At 41.4% G+C, this 16,484-nt stretch overlaps 1 protein-coding gene across 1 annotated transcript in view; it reads left to right on the top strand.

Moving 5' to 3' along the window:
* Positions 1-16,484, top strand: part of ARAP3 (ArfGAP with RhoGAP domain, ankyrin repeat and PH domain 3) — a 131,155-nt gene that overhangs the window by 20,450 nt on the left and 94,221 nt on the right. Inside the window, exons 6-11 of the mRNA XM_087721843.1 lie at positions 2,138-2,416; positions 3,195-3,264; positions 3,712-3,832; positions 4,067-4,248; positions 4,608-4,714; positions 9,863-10,062. Of these exons, the coding sequence (XP_087577969.1) occupies positions 2,138-2,416; positions 3,195-3,264; positions 3,712-3,832; positions 4,067-4,248; positions 4,608-4,714; positions 9,863-10,062 (959 nt within the window). The remainder of the gene's footprint in view (positions 1-2,137; positions 2,417-3,194; positions 3,265-3,711; positions 3,833-4,066; positions 4,249-4,607; positions 4,715-9,862; positions 10,063-16,484) is intronic.

Genomic DNA, 16,484 nt, shown 5'->3' with positions numbered 1-16,484 from the left:
AGAAAGGACTAAATCAGAAATGCAATTATCAGTAGCACAGGTTTTGAGGATTCTAAATGAAAAGGGACTAAGTTCTATACCCATTGAATCTTGTTCTAGAAAAGAGATCAGTTAAATATTTTAGAAAATTATATCTAACTTCTGATTTATAATTAGCAATTATATTTTGCACTGGAATTGCAAAAGATGTACACAATAAACAGATGTGCCATATAATAACTATAGAAACCCCTCGACCTATGTCTACAATTGAGCCCAAAATTTATGTTGCTAAGTGAGAAATCTATTCAGTGAATCTTGCCCCATTTCATGACCTTTCTTGACATGTTTGTTAAGTGAATCACTGCAGTTGTTAAATTACTTACATAGTTGTTAAGTGAATCTGACTTCCCCATTGACTTTGCTTGTCAAAAGGTCACAAAAGGTGATCACATAACCCCAGGACACTGCAGCCACCATAAATGTGAGTCAGTTGTCACTTGTTTATTTCTTGGTGCTCACAAATCCTTTGCCTGATTATTTTTTCCACAATTTCCCCAGGTATTGATGTCAAACTGATTAGCCTATAATTTCCTGGATTCATTTTTCCTTTTTTGTATGTTGGTATTACATAAGCTCTTTTCCAGTCATCTAGTAGTTACCCTGTGCTAAAGGAGCTTTTATATTCAGTGGCTCTGAGTTTGTACCTGTCAGTTTGTTCAGAACCCTGGGCTGCAGACCATCATAGAGGGACGCCTCTATGTCGGACATAGTGGCAGGGCGGGCAAAAGCCACTTTCTTTCTTAAAAGAAAGAAAGTGACTTTTGCCCGCCCCGCCACTATGTCCGACATAGAGGTGGGACATGGGCAAAAGCCGCTTTCTTTTAAAAGAAAGAAAGTGGTTTTTAACAAAGCGGCTTTTGCCTCTATGTCCCGCCTCTATGTTGGACATAGTGACGGGGTGGGCAAAAGCTGCTTTCTTTCTTTTAAAAGAAAGTGGCTTTTGCCTACGTCCCACCTCTATGTCAGACATAGCTGCAAAAGCCGCTTTCTTTTAAAAGAAAGAAAGCGGCTTTTAAGAAAGCGGCTTTTGTCTCTATGTCTCACCTCTATGTCGGACATAGCAGCGGGGCAGGCAAAAGCTGCTTTCTTTCTTTTAAAAGAAAGCAGCTTTTGCCCGCGTCCCACCTCTATGTCAGACCTAGCTGCAAAAGCCACTTTCTTTTAATAGAAAGAAAGCGGCATTTAAGAAAGTGGCTTTTGCCTCTACGTCCCGCCTCTATGTCAGATATAGCGGTGGGGCGGGCCACCGCTATATCTGACATCTTTCTTTTAAAAGAAAGCGGCTTTTGCCGGCATCCTGCCTCTATGTTGGACATAGCCGCAAAAGCCTCTTTCTTTTAAAAGAATGAAAGCGGCTTTTAAAAGTGGCTTTTGCCCGCTTTGTCTATGTCGGACATAGCAGCGGGGCTTTCAAGAAAGCGGCTTTTGCCCGCGCCGCCGCTATGTCCGACATAGAGGCGGGATGCCTCTATGTTGGACATAGCGGTGGCGCGGGCAAAAGCCGCTTTCTTTCTTTTTGCCTCACCAGCCATAAACCTCACCACACGTCACTGCTGTGAAGGGGCCCAGTTTGAGGAAAGCTGCTCTGCCCAGTTTAATCTCCCTCTTCCATTGAGGAAGGAATAATCCTTAAAATAGCAGACCATAGTTATATTAGCAGAGAAGCTTAATATTTTGTAAAATCATAGCTAAAGAAGCAAGGGAGGAGCAATAGCAGAATGTGGTATGGAGAACAATGGCTGCAGGGGAATGGAGGTTGCTGCAGCAGTGAAAGGGGAAGTAGAGAAAAGACATACACAGATTTTAGAGCCACTTAATCTTACAAAGCTTTTCATTTATCAACTTCCATACAGTATGAAAGCTTATCCCTCAGCTGTAACTGTCAATTTACGGAAAGCATCAATTCACTAAGGAGTTAGTATACTTCTAATGGTTCTCATTTTTCTCATTTCTACTCTAAGAAGTATGTATCTTCAGAGTTAGGAATTACCTTTTTTGCTGGGAGTGCTTTTACTGGCCTCAAGTTACAACAGGAGAGGGATTCCTGTTTCTACCAGTTTCTGATGATTAAATAAATCTGACATTCATCTTTCAGTGACAGAAATCCCAGGAGAGAAGATAAGAGTCCATCTGCTAAGAGGGAAGCTGGTATCATCAGCTGCATTGCTCAGAATGAGACTGAGGGAGACTCTACCGTGGAAGCTTCAACAGACTTCAAAAGCTTCAACAGTTCCCCATTCAGGCTCTCTGATCCTATATGTTCTGTTGAAAATTATGATGATTTGACCATCTCTCCCTATGCCAGCTACACCTCTTTGTCAGAGCAGCCGCTGTTTGTTATCAGTGGCTGGCTGGACAAGCTCTCTCCACAGGGGTAGGTGACTGACTGAAGGGACCCTATCTTTTATTTCTTCCCAACTTCTTATTTTCAGTTAGTCCCACCTAAATTTGCTTTTTGTAAGAAAATTAGCCATTGCTATGTGTACATTATACATCATATTATAAAGTTAGTAATTCTGATCTAAGGGTAATAAAGATATCATTGTAAGGTTTATTAAAAAAACAGAGATATTAATAACATTCTTTTTAATAAACTAATATATTTGCATGTGATTAAACAAATACTATTTGTAGACCTTCTTCACCTATAGTTTTAAAAGCAAATACAGGCAGTCCTTGACTTACAACAGTTCATTTAGTGACCATTCAAAGTTACAAAAGCACTGAAAAAAATGACTTAGTTTTTCACACTTACGACCATTGCAACATCCTCATGGTCACATTATCAAAATTTGAACACTTAACAACTGGTTGATATTTATGATGGTTGCAGTGCCCCGGAGTCATGTGACCCCCCTTTTGTGACCTTCTGACAAGCAAAATCAATGGGCAAGTCAGATTCACTTAACAACCATGTGATTAACTTAACAACGGCAGTGACTCATTAACAACTATGACAAGAAAGGTAATCAAAACTGGGCAAAACTCACTTAACAAATGTATCACATAGCAACAGATATTTTGGGTTCAATTAAGGTTGTAAGTCAAGGACTACCTTTATAGCTGAGCTCCCCATCAGCCCTTTAATAAACATTGTCATGTCCCTAGTGAACAGTTCTGCTTTTAAGGCATTTTCCTTTCATTCTCCATAGGAATTATGTCTTCCAACGACGTTTTGTCAGATTTGATGGAAAAAACCTCATGTATTTTAACAATGAGAAGGTGCGAACAGTATAACATAAATTAATATTAAGCCACTACATGTGTTCCATGGAGCAGGTGGGAGATAATTAGATTCTGGTTACTGAAAAAAGAAGATTGATCCTAACTTATGTAGATTGGAGAAATTATAGTGGAAAGTTGATCTAAATCAAGGTTGTGAGTTACAGTTCTGCTATCTTTTACAACATGTCATATTTTCTTAGATGTGTGCTTCTTTTCTGAAGTCTTCCTCTTTTTATTACTCATTCTATTTACCAAGTATGGAATGGATATTAAGTTGGATTGTGACAATATGCTTCAATATCTAAAGTCATGTCTTGAAATATATATAATGTTAAAATATTCATTGAAAAAATATTTTTAAAAACTGGGTTAACTTTGAGTAGGAAGAAAGTTCTATGAGGAGAATGTGAAAGTAGAAATCACTAACCACCTGGGCTGTTGCAGGAACCGTATCCGAAAGGATTGATTCCTCTCTATATTATTGACATGGTGCGCTCCACTAAGGACAACAAATTCCAAGTCATCACTAAACACAGAATTTTTGTCTTCCGAGCTGAAAGTGAAGGTGAGAAATCTCATCCTGATCCCAAAGTGCCTTTCTTCTCTTCTTGCTACTTCTTGATCACTATTCTCTTTTTTCAGGCAGCACTTTTGTTTCTCATTACTCCTTTTTATTTTTCCATCTTCATTGGAAATGAGAAAATGTAGAAAGACCTGATTTTTTCCTGAAGGTTTGCATATCAGAAGTCATTCTGAGAAATACTTGTAATCTTCTTATCTTTTGTTATAATTTCTATAGCCCAGCGGAATGAATGGTGCAGCACTCTTCAGCAGAAAGTCATCGACAAGCAAAATCTTTGTTCCCCAACATGCAGCAGCACACATCTCCAAAAGCGTGGTTATTTAGAACTCAAAGGCTATAAATCCAAACTGTTTGTAATTCTCATCCTGAGTGAGATGTGGCTGTACAAAAGAGAGGAAGTAAGCATCTAAGGCTTTCAGTTTTAGGAAACTGATTGAAGTTTTTTTTTTAATGATTTTAATGATTTCTTTATAAATACATTTCATATATTGTAGTTTTTCCCCCTACATTGACAGATGAATGTTTCTTTAAGTGGGACCAAGCAATAATGTCAGACTAGGACAAAAATAGTCTCTATGAACAGTTGAAGCTGTTGGTAGTAAAAGTTGCAGGATCACAGTTCACAATATCAATATTTATTCTATTGTTATTTTCTTCATCAAAAAGAGAGGGCATTTTTAAAATTAATCTTGTAAATTTCAGATCACATTCTTCTGCTATACATATAAAGCAGTTCCTGTCCATATTTTATCCACAGTTCTTTAAAATGGGCGTTGCCATCTGTCTGATTGACATGCACCACTCTTCTATCCGAGATGCTAAAGGCCGTAATTTTGAACTCATCACTCCATGCAAGATTTTCAGGTAACACAAACTGGTCCTGCAAAAAAGAACATTCAACTGCTATAGCAGGGCTATCATTGAGGGTTGGTATAACTGGGCATTAGGGAAACCCTCTATCCACCCAAGAATTTCACTCGGGACCCCATCTTTTATATTGCTTACCAACAACAGAAATTTAAAAAATGAAGTACCCATCTTCTATTAAACAGTAGACTATTACAGCTAGTCCTCAACTTACTACCATAACTGATCCCCAATTTTCTGTTGTTAAGTGAAACATTTAAGTGATTTTTCCCCTTTTTATGACCTTTCTTGCCCCAGTTGTTAAGTGAATCACTGCAGTTGTTAAGTTAGTCAAATGGTTGTTAAAGGAGCCTGGCTTCCCTATTGACTTTGTGTGTCAGGTCACATAAGATGATCACATGAATTAGTTGCCAAGCCACTGAATTTTGATCACATGATGCTGCAATATCATGTGAGATATATGAGAAATGGTCACAAGTCACTTTTTTCATTGTCTTTGTAACTTTGAACAGTCACTAAACAAAATGGTTGTAAGTCAAGTGTACTCTCACTAACATCACATGAGCAGAAAGCACATCAATTTTTGTGCTTCTTTGGGTGCTTTGAGAGATGTGCTCCGGTTAGGCCTTTCTCTATTTTTTTAAAGTGAAATACCTCTAGAAGCCTTGCACTGATATAATGGTTTCTTGGACAGTGAATAGAGATATTATTTGAAGAGAAAAGAGCTGCAAGCCTCTAGATATTTTTTTTTGAAATGCAGAGATTCTGATCCATATACCTATCTCAGTGAGAAATGAGGTATTGTTCCAGAGACTATTAGGTCATTTCAGAAGCCAGTAGGGAAATTCTTTGGTGATTCTCAAAAGGATAAATCAACAATGTTCTTATCTTCTAGGAACCAGTAGAATTATTGCCTTATTCATTCTACATATTTTTCCTCAAGAGGGAAAAAAGCTTGCTCCAAATTCCTTGCCTCATCATAGGAAAATCCTTAAGAGAATATAATTCCATGGGCTGTTCCCTCTGGCAGAATTGTTTATTTGACAGGGGATGGGGAAGAAAGAGAAATGGAAAGAAATTAAGAAGGAAAAAGAAATAGAAAAGAAGAATAGCAATGTACAGGAAGTCCTTGACTTACGATTGTGATAGACCCTGCCTATTATGGTCATACGTCATAGTGATCATTAAGCAAGGAGCCATGTGATCACCTTGCTTCATGACCACAATCCCTGTTCTCCCTGCTGTGATCATTAAATGGAGCATGGCTATCTCAGAAGTGAACCTGGGAGCCCTAGCCCTAGGCCTGCAGTATAGCAATTCCTCAACATGCTGCTCTGGGCCTCCCAATACCTTCTTACCCCCTGAAGCATCCCATGCTCCACTTCTCTCCTGCACAGAATCTCCCAAGTCTTGGGCCTGCTTCCCACCCTACTGGTCCCATGCCCTTCTCCATAACCCCTATTACAGCTCAATCTATTTACCTTCTTTGTAGATCTCCTTCAGGGAGCACCTGATCCACTGCACAGCCTTTCTCTATAGAGATTGTATGATGCCTTCCTGGAAGCAGGCATCACATTGGGAGAAACCACAATTCATTGGCGCTACTTTGAAATAGCACCCAGTTCTAACACAGTGCCATGGGAACCCCATACTGTAAGGGAGTCTGCAGGGAACCAGCGGGGCAGGATGGAAGAAGATGTATGGGAGGACTAGTGAAGTGTACCTGTGGTTGGTTGACAAGGAGATTGCCAAGGACACAAATTTTGTTCAGTTTACTGTGGAGGTGCTACCATGACCAAAACCTGGGCAGTTCTGAGATCTTATTCCATCCTGGAAAAATGGCTCCCCAATCTTTTCTTGAAGCTCTCCAGTGATTTTGATCTACACTTCCTGCAAAAAGCAAATCTCCAAAACTGTTTCTGCTTTGATAGTCAGTGGTTCTGCAGAATAAAAGTCATGGAATCATAAGGCTGAGAGGGACCTTGGAGGTCTTTTACTCCAACCTCCTGCTCCAGGCAAGGAGCTACAGTGATGGAGCATTCAAAACTCTGGAGGCAAGCTATTCCATTGATTAATCATTTTCACCAGGAAATGACTCTTTAATTCTAAGTTGGTTTTCTCTTTAACAAGCTTTCTTCTGTTGCATCTTGTCCTGCCCTCAGGGGTTTTGGAGCCATGATGGTACAGTGGTTAGAATGCAGTATTGTAGATTTATTCTGCCTACAGAAGGGTTCAATCCTGATGGGTTTGAGATTAATTCAGCCTTCCATCCTTCTGAGGTTAGTAAAATGAGGACCAAGATTGTTGGAGACAATATGCTGATTTTGCAAACTGCTCAGAGAGAGCTGTAGTGTGATAAAGCAAAGAAATTTCAGAGTATCATTCATATTTTAATACAGAAAATATTGAAAATGGAGATAAAGATGAAACCAGAAATTTTCCATTTGGACCTAAGGGAAAAAGACTTGGAAATTTTTTTTGGAACTTTGTTATAGATATGTTGACAGCAGCAAAACTATTGTACACACAAACATGAAAGGATGCTTCAATTCTTAACATGGACGACTGGTTGCAGAAGCTGATGGAGTTGACTGAAATGGCAAAATTGACTATTTTGATTAAAGAAAAGAATATGTGTACCTATGTTTCCACATGGAGACTGCTTCTGAATTTTGTGCTTGAAGTGGAACAGATTAAAACTTTAATTTTGGGTTTTACTAATTAGACTGATAGATCCTTATAGAAATGGCTAGCTCATATTATTATGAAAAAACAAAAGGCTGTGATTTGATGTTAATACCTTATTTTATTGCAACAGAGAGAGATGGAAGTCAATGTTTCTTTTTCCTTTTCCTAATCCTTACTCGTTTTTCTTCTCCCAATTCCTCCCCAATGTTTTCCTATTTACTTTCGTATTTTGTATCTTATTGTATTTTATAACTCAATAAAAATGTTAAAACTTGAGAGTGCTGTAAAGCACTATGGGGTGGTATGTAAGTCTATAAATACTATTCCTAAATTTATTGCTATTTGTTGACCCCCTATCATGCCACCCCTAATCCTTCTTTTTGAAAAGCTAGTGTCATGGATCTATCCCCAGACTCCACTCCAGATGCAAATTCAGTGGAGAAGGGTAAGTTTGAGTCTGCATAGGAAAGCACAGAGCGAGTATTGATCAGGATTGGGGCTCAGAAAATGTTAGTCTGATAAAGCAGCCTCAGATGAGTCAATTGGACTAGCAACAGGCTGAGGCTGAGTGAAGTGAGCCACAGCTGCAGCAAGTTGGCTAGGAGCCTCCAGCCAAGGACTGGGAGCAACTGCTGCAGCTTAGCAATGAGAAAGAAGTGGAATGTACACCTCCTCCTGATCCAAGGACACAAAGAACAGAAAGGAGGTGGGCACAATGTTGGTCAGCTAGACTACTAATGAGGAGGCAACCTTGCCTTATGAAGGGCTGCACCGGCATTGCCTACTTAACCCCACCTGAGGACTTGAGTGTTGCTGAAGCAATGTGCCCAGTCCTGGCGCCTTGTGTCCTGGTGCCTTGTATCCTGGCACTTTGTATCCTAGCCTGTTTGACTCCTGGACTGTTTTCTTGGACTTTGTGTGTGTCCCTTGGACTCTGCTACTCAGTGATTCTTGCAGTACTGAGCTTGGAATCTGGACTTGCACAACAGATGTGCTTTCTGAGGACCTGTTTGGAGGTGGGGGTTGAATAAACCACCTGTAGAAGTCTTGCTATATGTATGTGTGGGGAGCAGGGGAGCACAGCTAGACAATCTAGTTCCCTTAACTGTTCAACATACAGTTTAGGGTCTGGACTCCATGTCTTCTTTACTGCTCTTCTTGTCACACTTTTTAGAGTCTCACCTTCTTTTGTATATCATGTTGACCAGAACTGGATGCAGTATTCTAAGTGTGGCTACACTAGTGCAGTTTAAAGTGATACTATCATTTCTTGTGATCTTAAAACTATTCCTCTGTTGATGCAACCTACAACAACAATACTTTTTTTGGCAGCTGCAGCATAACTAGATCCTTGTCACAGTTTCTATTGTTGAGCCAGGTATTGCCTATTCTATATCTCTTCATTTCGTTTTTTTGCCTAAATGCAGAAGCTTTTCTCATCACTGAGCTGCATTTAATTGGATAGGGCCAAATGCTGGAGTCTGTCAATATTCTTTTGAATCTTGAGTCTATCATTCAAAGTGGTAACTATTCTCCCCAACTTGGTGTCATCTGTAAATTTGACGAGCTTCCCTTCTATCTCCTCATCTACATCATTAATGAAGATGTTGAAGAGCATTGCCCCCATTGCAGAGCCCTGAGGTACCCTACTTCATGATTCCCTCCATGTAGATGTAGTTATATTGAAGACTATCCACTGAGTATGGTTGGTCAGTCAACAGCAAATCCATCTGATGGTGGTACTGTCTATTGCACATTGTTCTATTTTATCAAGAAGTAGGCTGTAGTCTATTTTTTGCTTTATATGAATATGTATGCATGTATGTATGTATGCATGTATGTAATGTATGTATGTATGTGTATGTGTGTGAATGTGTGTGTGTGTGTGTATATATATATGTATGTGTGCGTACGTACGTACATACATCATACATACATACATACATACATACATACATACATACATACATATATATATATATATATATATATATATATATATATATATATATAGTCAGATTCATGCGAACATCTTCATGTTCTGTGCAACTGCATCCAGGAGGAACATCTTCATGCATAGATTCATACAGTACTTGTGTTGGTTTCCATATTTTCTTCCTGCAGATGCATATGTTTAGGTATATCTAACACCATTTGAATGGCATCAGGAGAGCTGAATGCTCTCTGTCTGAATTGGGTTTTATTCTCTCCAACCTGAGACAGGGAATTAATGCACATTGTAGAAATTCATCACCTTGGTTGGAATGACAAAGCATTTCAGACATTTAGCGTGTAAACACAAATACAAAGGTAGTTTCTTTGTATACTAATGGACAATTTGTTAAATTATTACATCACCAGTATCAACCTTGAAATGTTTTGTGATGCTGCAAGAAGAGTATTTATAATAGTCTTGCTTTTTGATTAGGCCTTACATAATTTCATGCATTTCCTTAGTTTTGGAGCCAAGTCTGACCAAGAGAAGCAAGAATGGATGGAAGTGCTTCAGAACTCTATTGCTGAGACTTTGTATGATTATGAGGTAGCCGAGAAGATCTGGTCTAACAAAGCTAACAGATTCTGTGCTGACTGCCATGCACTAAACCCTGACTGGGCTTCCATCAATTTGTGTGTGGTGATCTGCAAGCACTGTGCAGGTAAGTATATTTGTGTATGTGGCACTTTTGGTGGCAAAATGTCAATACTTCTCCCCAGTTATTTAACAGAACATTTATGATCAGCAATTGCTACTTTGAAGGAGAAATGCTAATCCTTCCTACAAGATGTTACAATGGCAATTGAAAATTACATAACCTCCATATTAGTGGAGGTTGTACATTTAAGGATAATTGCAAATTGGTGGGTTATTTTTGAAGATACCCCTTTGTAATTTTTCTCTCCCCCATCCCATGTTTTACTCAGCATGGAAAATAAGCAATTGCCAACATATTTGTTCCCAAGAATGCCTATGTACCCCCTAAAAATTATGGATGCTGAATATCATGTTCTGAAAAAAAAAGGCAAACATCAGAATAGATAGCATGCAATGTTTTGAGAGAAGTGCAGAAAATAAAGGTAGCAGGTTGCAGTTTTCTAACTCTTACAGTATTAAACAACACAGTATCAACAGTAGGGACCTTCAAGTTTCTGGGTTTTATAATCTCCCAGGATTTGAAAAGGGCCATTAGAATCATCATTAAAAGGGCAAAACAAAAATGTTCTTCTTGCGTTAACTCAGAAAGGAGCTGGTGATGTACCATATTTTTCAGAGCATAAGATACACCTTTCCCCCCAAAAAAGAGGGTGAAAATCTGGGTGTGTCTTACGTGACCCGTCAAAACCGCGTTCCACAAAAGCGCGGTCGACGAAATCGTGTATGTGACGTCATCACAACGCGACGAAAAAGATCGAAAAATTGAAATAAAAATTAAATTACAGCAAGCCGATTCACATAAAGGTAAGGGTTAGGTTTAGGTTTAGGGTTAGGGTTAGGTTAAGGGTTAGGGTTACGTTTAGAGCGTTAGCGTTACGTTTAGCGTTAGGTTAAGGGTTAGCGTTAGGTTTTTCGTTAGGTTAAGGGTTAGGTTTAGGGTTAGGTTTAGGGTTAGGTTAAGGGTTAGGTTTAGGGTTAGGTTTAGGTTTAGGGTTAGGTTTGGGGGGGTTAGGGTAAGGTTTTCGCTTTATTTTTACATTTTTCGATCTTTTTCGTCGCGCTGTGATGACGTCACATACGCGCTTTCGTCGACCGCGATTTTGTCGTCCGCGGTTTTGTGGTACAACCGTGTCTTATACTCTGAATGCAAAAATGGGGCGTGTGTTCCTCCTGGACAAATCTGTCTCCCAGGCCAGGAGCAGAAGCTGACTGCCCTCCGCCTGGGTTGTCTGGAGAAGTGGAAGGCCAAGTGGTGGGCCTTATGCCTCCTGTGCAGCACCTGCTTCATCTGCCCCTTTTCCAGATGACCGAGATGAAGGGCAGTTGGAGGAAAAAGAGTTTCAGAAGATGGGTGGTTCCAAGCTGTGAAGATCACAGATCCATCTCCTGGGCCAGGAGCAGAAGCATCATCTAGAGAAGGAGCAGAAGATTCATCTGGAGAAGGGGTAGGCAGAACGGCGAGCCGCCTTGCCTTAAACCTTTCACACAGCATCTGCTTCACCTGCCACTCCTCCAGATGACCCAGGCAGAGGGCAGTCGGCTTCTTCTCCTGACCCAAGAGATGGCTCTGGCCAGGAGGAACACATGGCCCATTTTTGCAATCTGGGAGGAAAAAGAGTGTTTCAGGCAGTGGGCTGTTCCAGGCTGCACCGCAATCCCTACAGCCTGGAACCGCCTGTCGCTTGAAACACTCTTTTTCCTCCTCAATTGCAAAAACAGGGTATGCGTTCCTCCTGGCCAGATCCATCTCCCGTTCCCAGCAAGCCCCTGCACCTTTGCTGCCTCAGTCGGAGGCTGATTCTGCATGCCACATTTTTGGAATGGAAAGGGAAAAAAGCTCCTTCTTCTCTTTCCTCCTGGCCAGATCCGTCAGGCCAGGAGCAGAAGCTGACCAACCTCCATCTGGGTCATCTGGAGAAGCGGGAGGCTGAGCAGTGATTCCCTCCCCGATTTTAAAAATGGGGCGTGCAGAAGGCAGCGGCTCTGAAACGAAGGGGAGGGAATTGTGGCACTGCCACCCAAAAATGCTTTCTTTCCAAATTCCAAAAATCTGGTGTGTGGAAGGTTGCTTTGGCTCCTGTCGCTGAGTGCGAACTTCACAGCTGCAAGGGTTTCCCACTCTACTCTTCCCATTATGAAGTTTCCTGGCTGGATAACTGAACAGATCGCTCTCCTGGCAGCTGGCCTGCAACGACTGCTTGATCAAGATTGGGGGTGATGGACCCCCATATTCCATGCTCTCTTTCCCCCTACCCAGGGTCCCCTCCGAGCCCTTCCCCACCACAAGTGGACAAAGGCGAAGCAGCTGGTGGCGGCGAAGAGGGGGTGGAAGGCATGAGGTGGGGGGTTCCTCCATGGCACAGATGGCTCCACTCAACCTACTGAAGCCTGGCGGTAGCGGCTTCCCCATCCAGGTGGAGCACGATTGGAAGCTGAGGCAATTCACTGTCCATTCGAATGGCTGTCATGATAAAGCTGTCCTGTTGTATGAATATGTAGTGAAGAGGGTGGAGGGTCTTCAACCAGGCATGTGGAAGGTGGCGGATCTGAAATGAAGGCGTTCCAGGTGACAGAGATTATGGCAACTGCCTTACACCTCCTGCACAGTGCCCACTTCGCCAACAGAGTCCCAACCCTTGCACTTCCCAGGGCTGCTTCGGGAATCAGGCTCTGACTGAAGCAGCAAAGGCTCAGTGGGCTTGCTGTTCCCAGCAAGCCTTCTGAGACTTTGCTGCTTCAGTCTGGCAACATCTGAGCCTTTGCTGCTTCAGTCTGTCAATGTGTTTATGAGATGACAGCACGCAGAAGGACTGAAGTGCTGTGTCTCTATCGGGTCTTGCTGTGAGAAAGTCAGGCTTTCAATGCCTATGATTATAGGTAGGAAGACATGGTGTCTCGGGAGTGAAGCCTTCAGTGCCAAGTCCCTCTTCTGCCTCCATGAAAATCATACCCCATCTCACCCCCTCCAGTTAAATATGCATATCGAGATAGGGTTTGTTTTCATTGGATAAAAAATTTGTTCTCAAAATCTGAGTGGAAGTGAGGATCCCCGCTGCCTGGAACCACCTGAAAATGTGAGACACAGAGGCAGCAATGGTCTGTGGCAATCCTCGCAGCCTGGAACAGCTGATTGAGGGCATTCCACCCGCCAATCAGCTGCTCCTGCTGAATCAGGCTGCAATAACTTGCTGAAGCTGACCAGACTGTTTGCTGCAAGGACACTGGTCAAATTAATACTGATGGATGCTGGTAGACAGAAACTTTTTTTCCTGTTTTCCTCCCCAAAAAATTAAGGTGTGTCTTATACTCTGGTGCGTCTTATACTCTGAAAAATATGGTAGTTCTACAGAAGAATTATTGAGTCTGCCATTTGTGCTTCTCTAAATGTCTGATTTGGTACAGCAACAAAACAGGACAGGTATTGTTATGTTCTGGGTGAAGAATGTGGGTGAGGCCAGAGTGATTTCTAAGAGCTCTTTATCCAATACTGCCTATGAGGTAACTGTTGCTCTCTAGCTGACAAAGCTCCTTTTATAGGGAAGCTGGTCAGCCCACAACCAATCAGGAGAGAGTATTTTCCCGCTGCAACAGAGGACCAGACTGAGAACTTCAACTGATAACTATATACAATACATATATAGATATATATCCCCAACAAGACAGAGCATTATGGTGATCAAAATAACAATTTAATATATGTAGTCTTTTAGGTAGGCAGGATGGCGATGTGTCCATCCTGATCTACAAGGTTCCATCTCAAGACCAGAAGCTCCAGGCCCTTAACTAGGTGAAGTGGAGGATGCTATTTCAGGTGCAGCTTGCGGTAGCAGCAAGGGGTCAGTAACTGGTGCTTCTATCACCAGAGAAACCGAGTCAGCAAGCATCTATGAATCACCACAGTCCCTTGTCAGTACTGTTGTTTGTGGTGGTTAAGCTGGCGTGTCCTTATCCGGGATTGTCTCTGGCAGAGTCCATTCAGAGGTTTTTTTTAAATAATTTTTTTTATTTTTTATTTAAAACAAATGCAACATCCTTCTTTATATGCTGTAGAAAGCGTGACCCGTCAAAAGCACGGAGGACAAAATCGCGCTTGACGAAAGCGCGCATGTGACGTCATCACAGCGCGACGAAAAAAATTAAAAATTGAAATAAAATTAAAATTAAACCAAGCCGATTCACATAAAGGTAAGGGTTAGGGTTAGGGTTAGGGTTAGGGTTAGGGTTAGGTTAAGGGTTAGGTTTAGAGCGTTAGGGTTACGTTTAGCGTTAGGTTAAGGGTTAGCGTTAGGTTTAGCGTTACGTTAACGGTTAGGTTTAGGATTAGATTTAGGGTTAGGTTAAGGGTTAGGTTTAGGGTTAGGTTTAGGGTTAGGTTTGGGGGGGTTAGGGTAAGGTTTTCGCTTTATTTTTACATTTTTCGATCACAGCGCGATGTTTTCGTTGCGCTGTGATGACGTCAAATGCGCGCTTTCGTCGAGCACGATTTTGTACTCCGCGGTTTTGTGGTGGAACCACCTGGAGGTCATCTGAGCCAAGGTGGCGCAGTGGTTAAATGCAGCACTGCAGGCTACTGCTAGATCAGCAGTTCAGCGGTTCAAATCCCACCGGCTCAGGGTTGACTCAGCCTTCCATCCTTCCGAGGTGGGTAAAATGAGGACCCAGATTGTTGGGGGCAATATGCTGACTCTCTGTAAACCGCTTAGAGAGGCCTGAAAGGCCTATGAAGCGGTATATAAGTCTACTGCTATTGCTATTGCTATCTAGTCCAACCCTGCTCCAGCAGGACATTGTTAAAGTGAGTTTCTATCTTTTGATCCCCCAGTTACATGACTACATAGTCACATGTCCCCACCAAGCCATGCCCACCAAGCCATGCCCATCAAGCCACCCCCACAGAACCCATAGTAAAAAAAATTAGATTTCACCACTATCCAGGACCAAGACATCATCTTGTCAAGCAAGAGAATGGAGAGGTTCAGCTACGGAAGCTTTGTGTGGCAAGAAGATGCTGTAGAAGTTTAGAAGTCCCAAGAATGCCTGGAGTTTGGTCTTGTTCTTGGATGTGAGAGCTTCCTGGATGTTTTAGACCTTTCCTTGTGTAGGGTGTAACTCAGAGACATCAATAAGGTAGCTGAGGAACTCTACCTGTGGAACAACGATCTTGCACTCTTTATTCCATACTGCCTGTGAGGCAACTGTTGCTCCCTGGCTGACACAGCTGAGTCAAGAAAGCCAGCCCAGCGCTGATACAAAAAAATCCCTGCCTTGCCCTTAAAGGGATTATCCCCAAAATAATAGAAATCACATAGTGACAGGAACTCTCTGCCTTGACCTTAGGAGGATTATCTCCCAAAAACAGAAACTGTACAAAAGAAGTACCTCTTAAGGCAGTCTTCAAATCTTTCATTGTCAACTTCTCCCAGCTAGAACGAACCGGGAAATTTTTCCAGCAGTATGCTGCAGTAAAAATATTCTAAGCTTTTTTTCAGCCCTAATGAGATGTTAACAAGTGACGCAATATTCTGCTTTCCCATGCTTTGCCTGAAATGGAAGATCGCTTCACTCGTTAATATCCCATTAGGGCTGAAAAAAAGCTTCCATAAAGCTACATTTGGAGTATAAGATGCACCCAAATTTTCAGCCTCTTTTAGGGGGGGGTGTTTTATACTCCGAAAAAGATGGCAATTCCCACAACACTGTCATATTACCTATTAAGACTATTACTATTATTCTTCTCTTCCTTCCTAGTATCTATCTCTTTCCACATATGACTATAATCATGTTGCTTGTATCTTTAAAATTTATATTGTTTTGTTTCCTAGTATAATTTGGTTGCTTATTAATAACCTATGACTATCACTAAGTGTTGTATCTTATGATTCTTGATGAATGTGTTGTATTTTCTATTCTATTCTATTCTATTCTATTCTATTCTATTCACTCATGTAGTATGGCTGTATTACTGTTAACCTTCTCATCTTTTCTACTATCTTCTCCATTGGTATCTTATCATTGTATACGTTGTTTTTTGTATGTACACTGAGAGCTTATGCACCAGAGCCAAATTCCCTTTGTATCCAATCACACTTGGCCAATAAATTATTCTATTCTGTGGGAAACCCATTTAATAGCAATAGCAATAGTTAGACTTATATACCGCTTCATAGGGCTTTCAGCCCTCTCTAAGCGGTTTACAGAGTCAGCATATATTGCCCCCAACAACAATCTGGGTCCTCATTTTACCCACCTCGGAAGGATGGAAGGCTGAGTCAACCTTGAGCCTAGTGGGATTTGAACAGCCGAACTGCTGAACTGCAGTCAGCTGAAGTAGCCTGCAGTGCTGCATTTAACCACTGCGCCACCTCGGCTTTAAATTATCTACAGAAGAAAAACAATTGCATCTGCATCTCATACTTTATTATTTTG

This window comes from Thamnophis sirtalis, unplaced genomic scaffold, assembly GCF_051295495.1.
Source record: "Thamnophis sirtalis isolate CommonGarterSnake01/CBP01778 unplaced genomic scaffold, rThaSir2_p1.2 scaffold_8, whole genome shotgun sequence".
NCBI lineage: Eukaryota > Metazoa > Chordata > Lepidosauria > Squamata > Natricidae > Thamnophis > Thamnophis sirtalis.
Note: the sequence above shows the minus strand (reverse complement) of the source record. Positions and strands in the feature narration are given on the sequence as shown.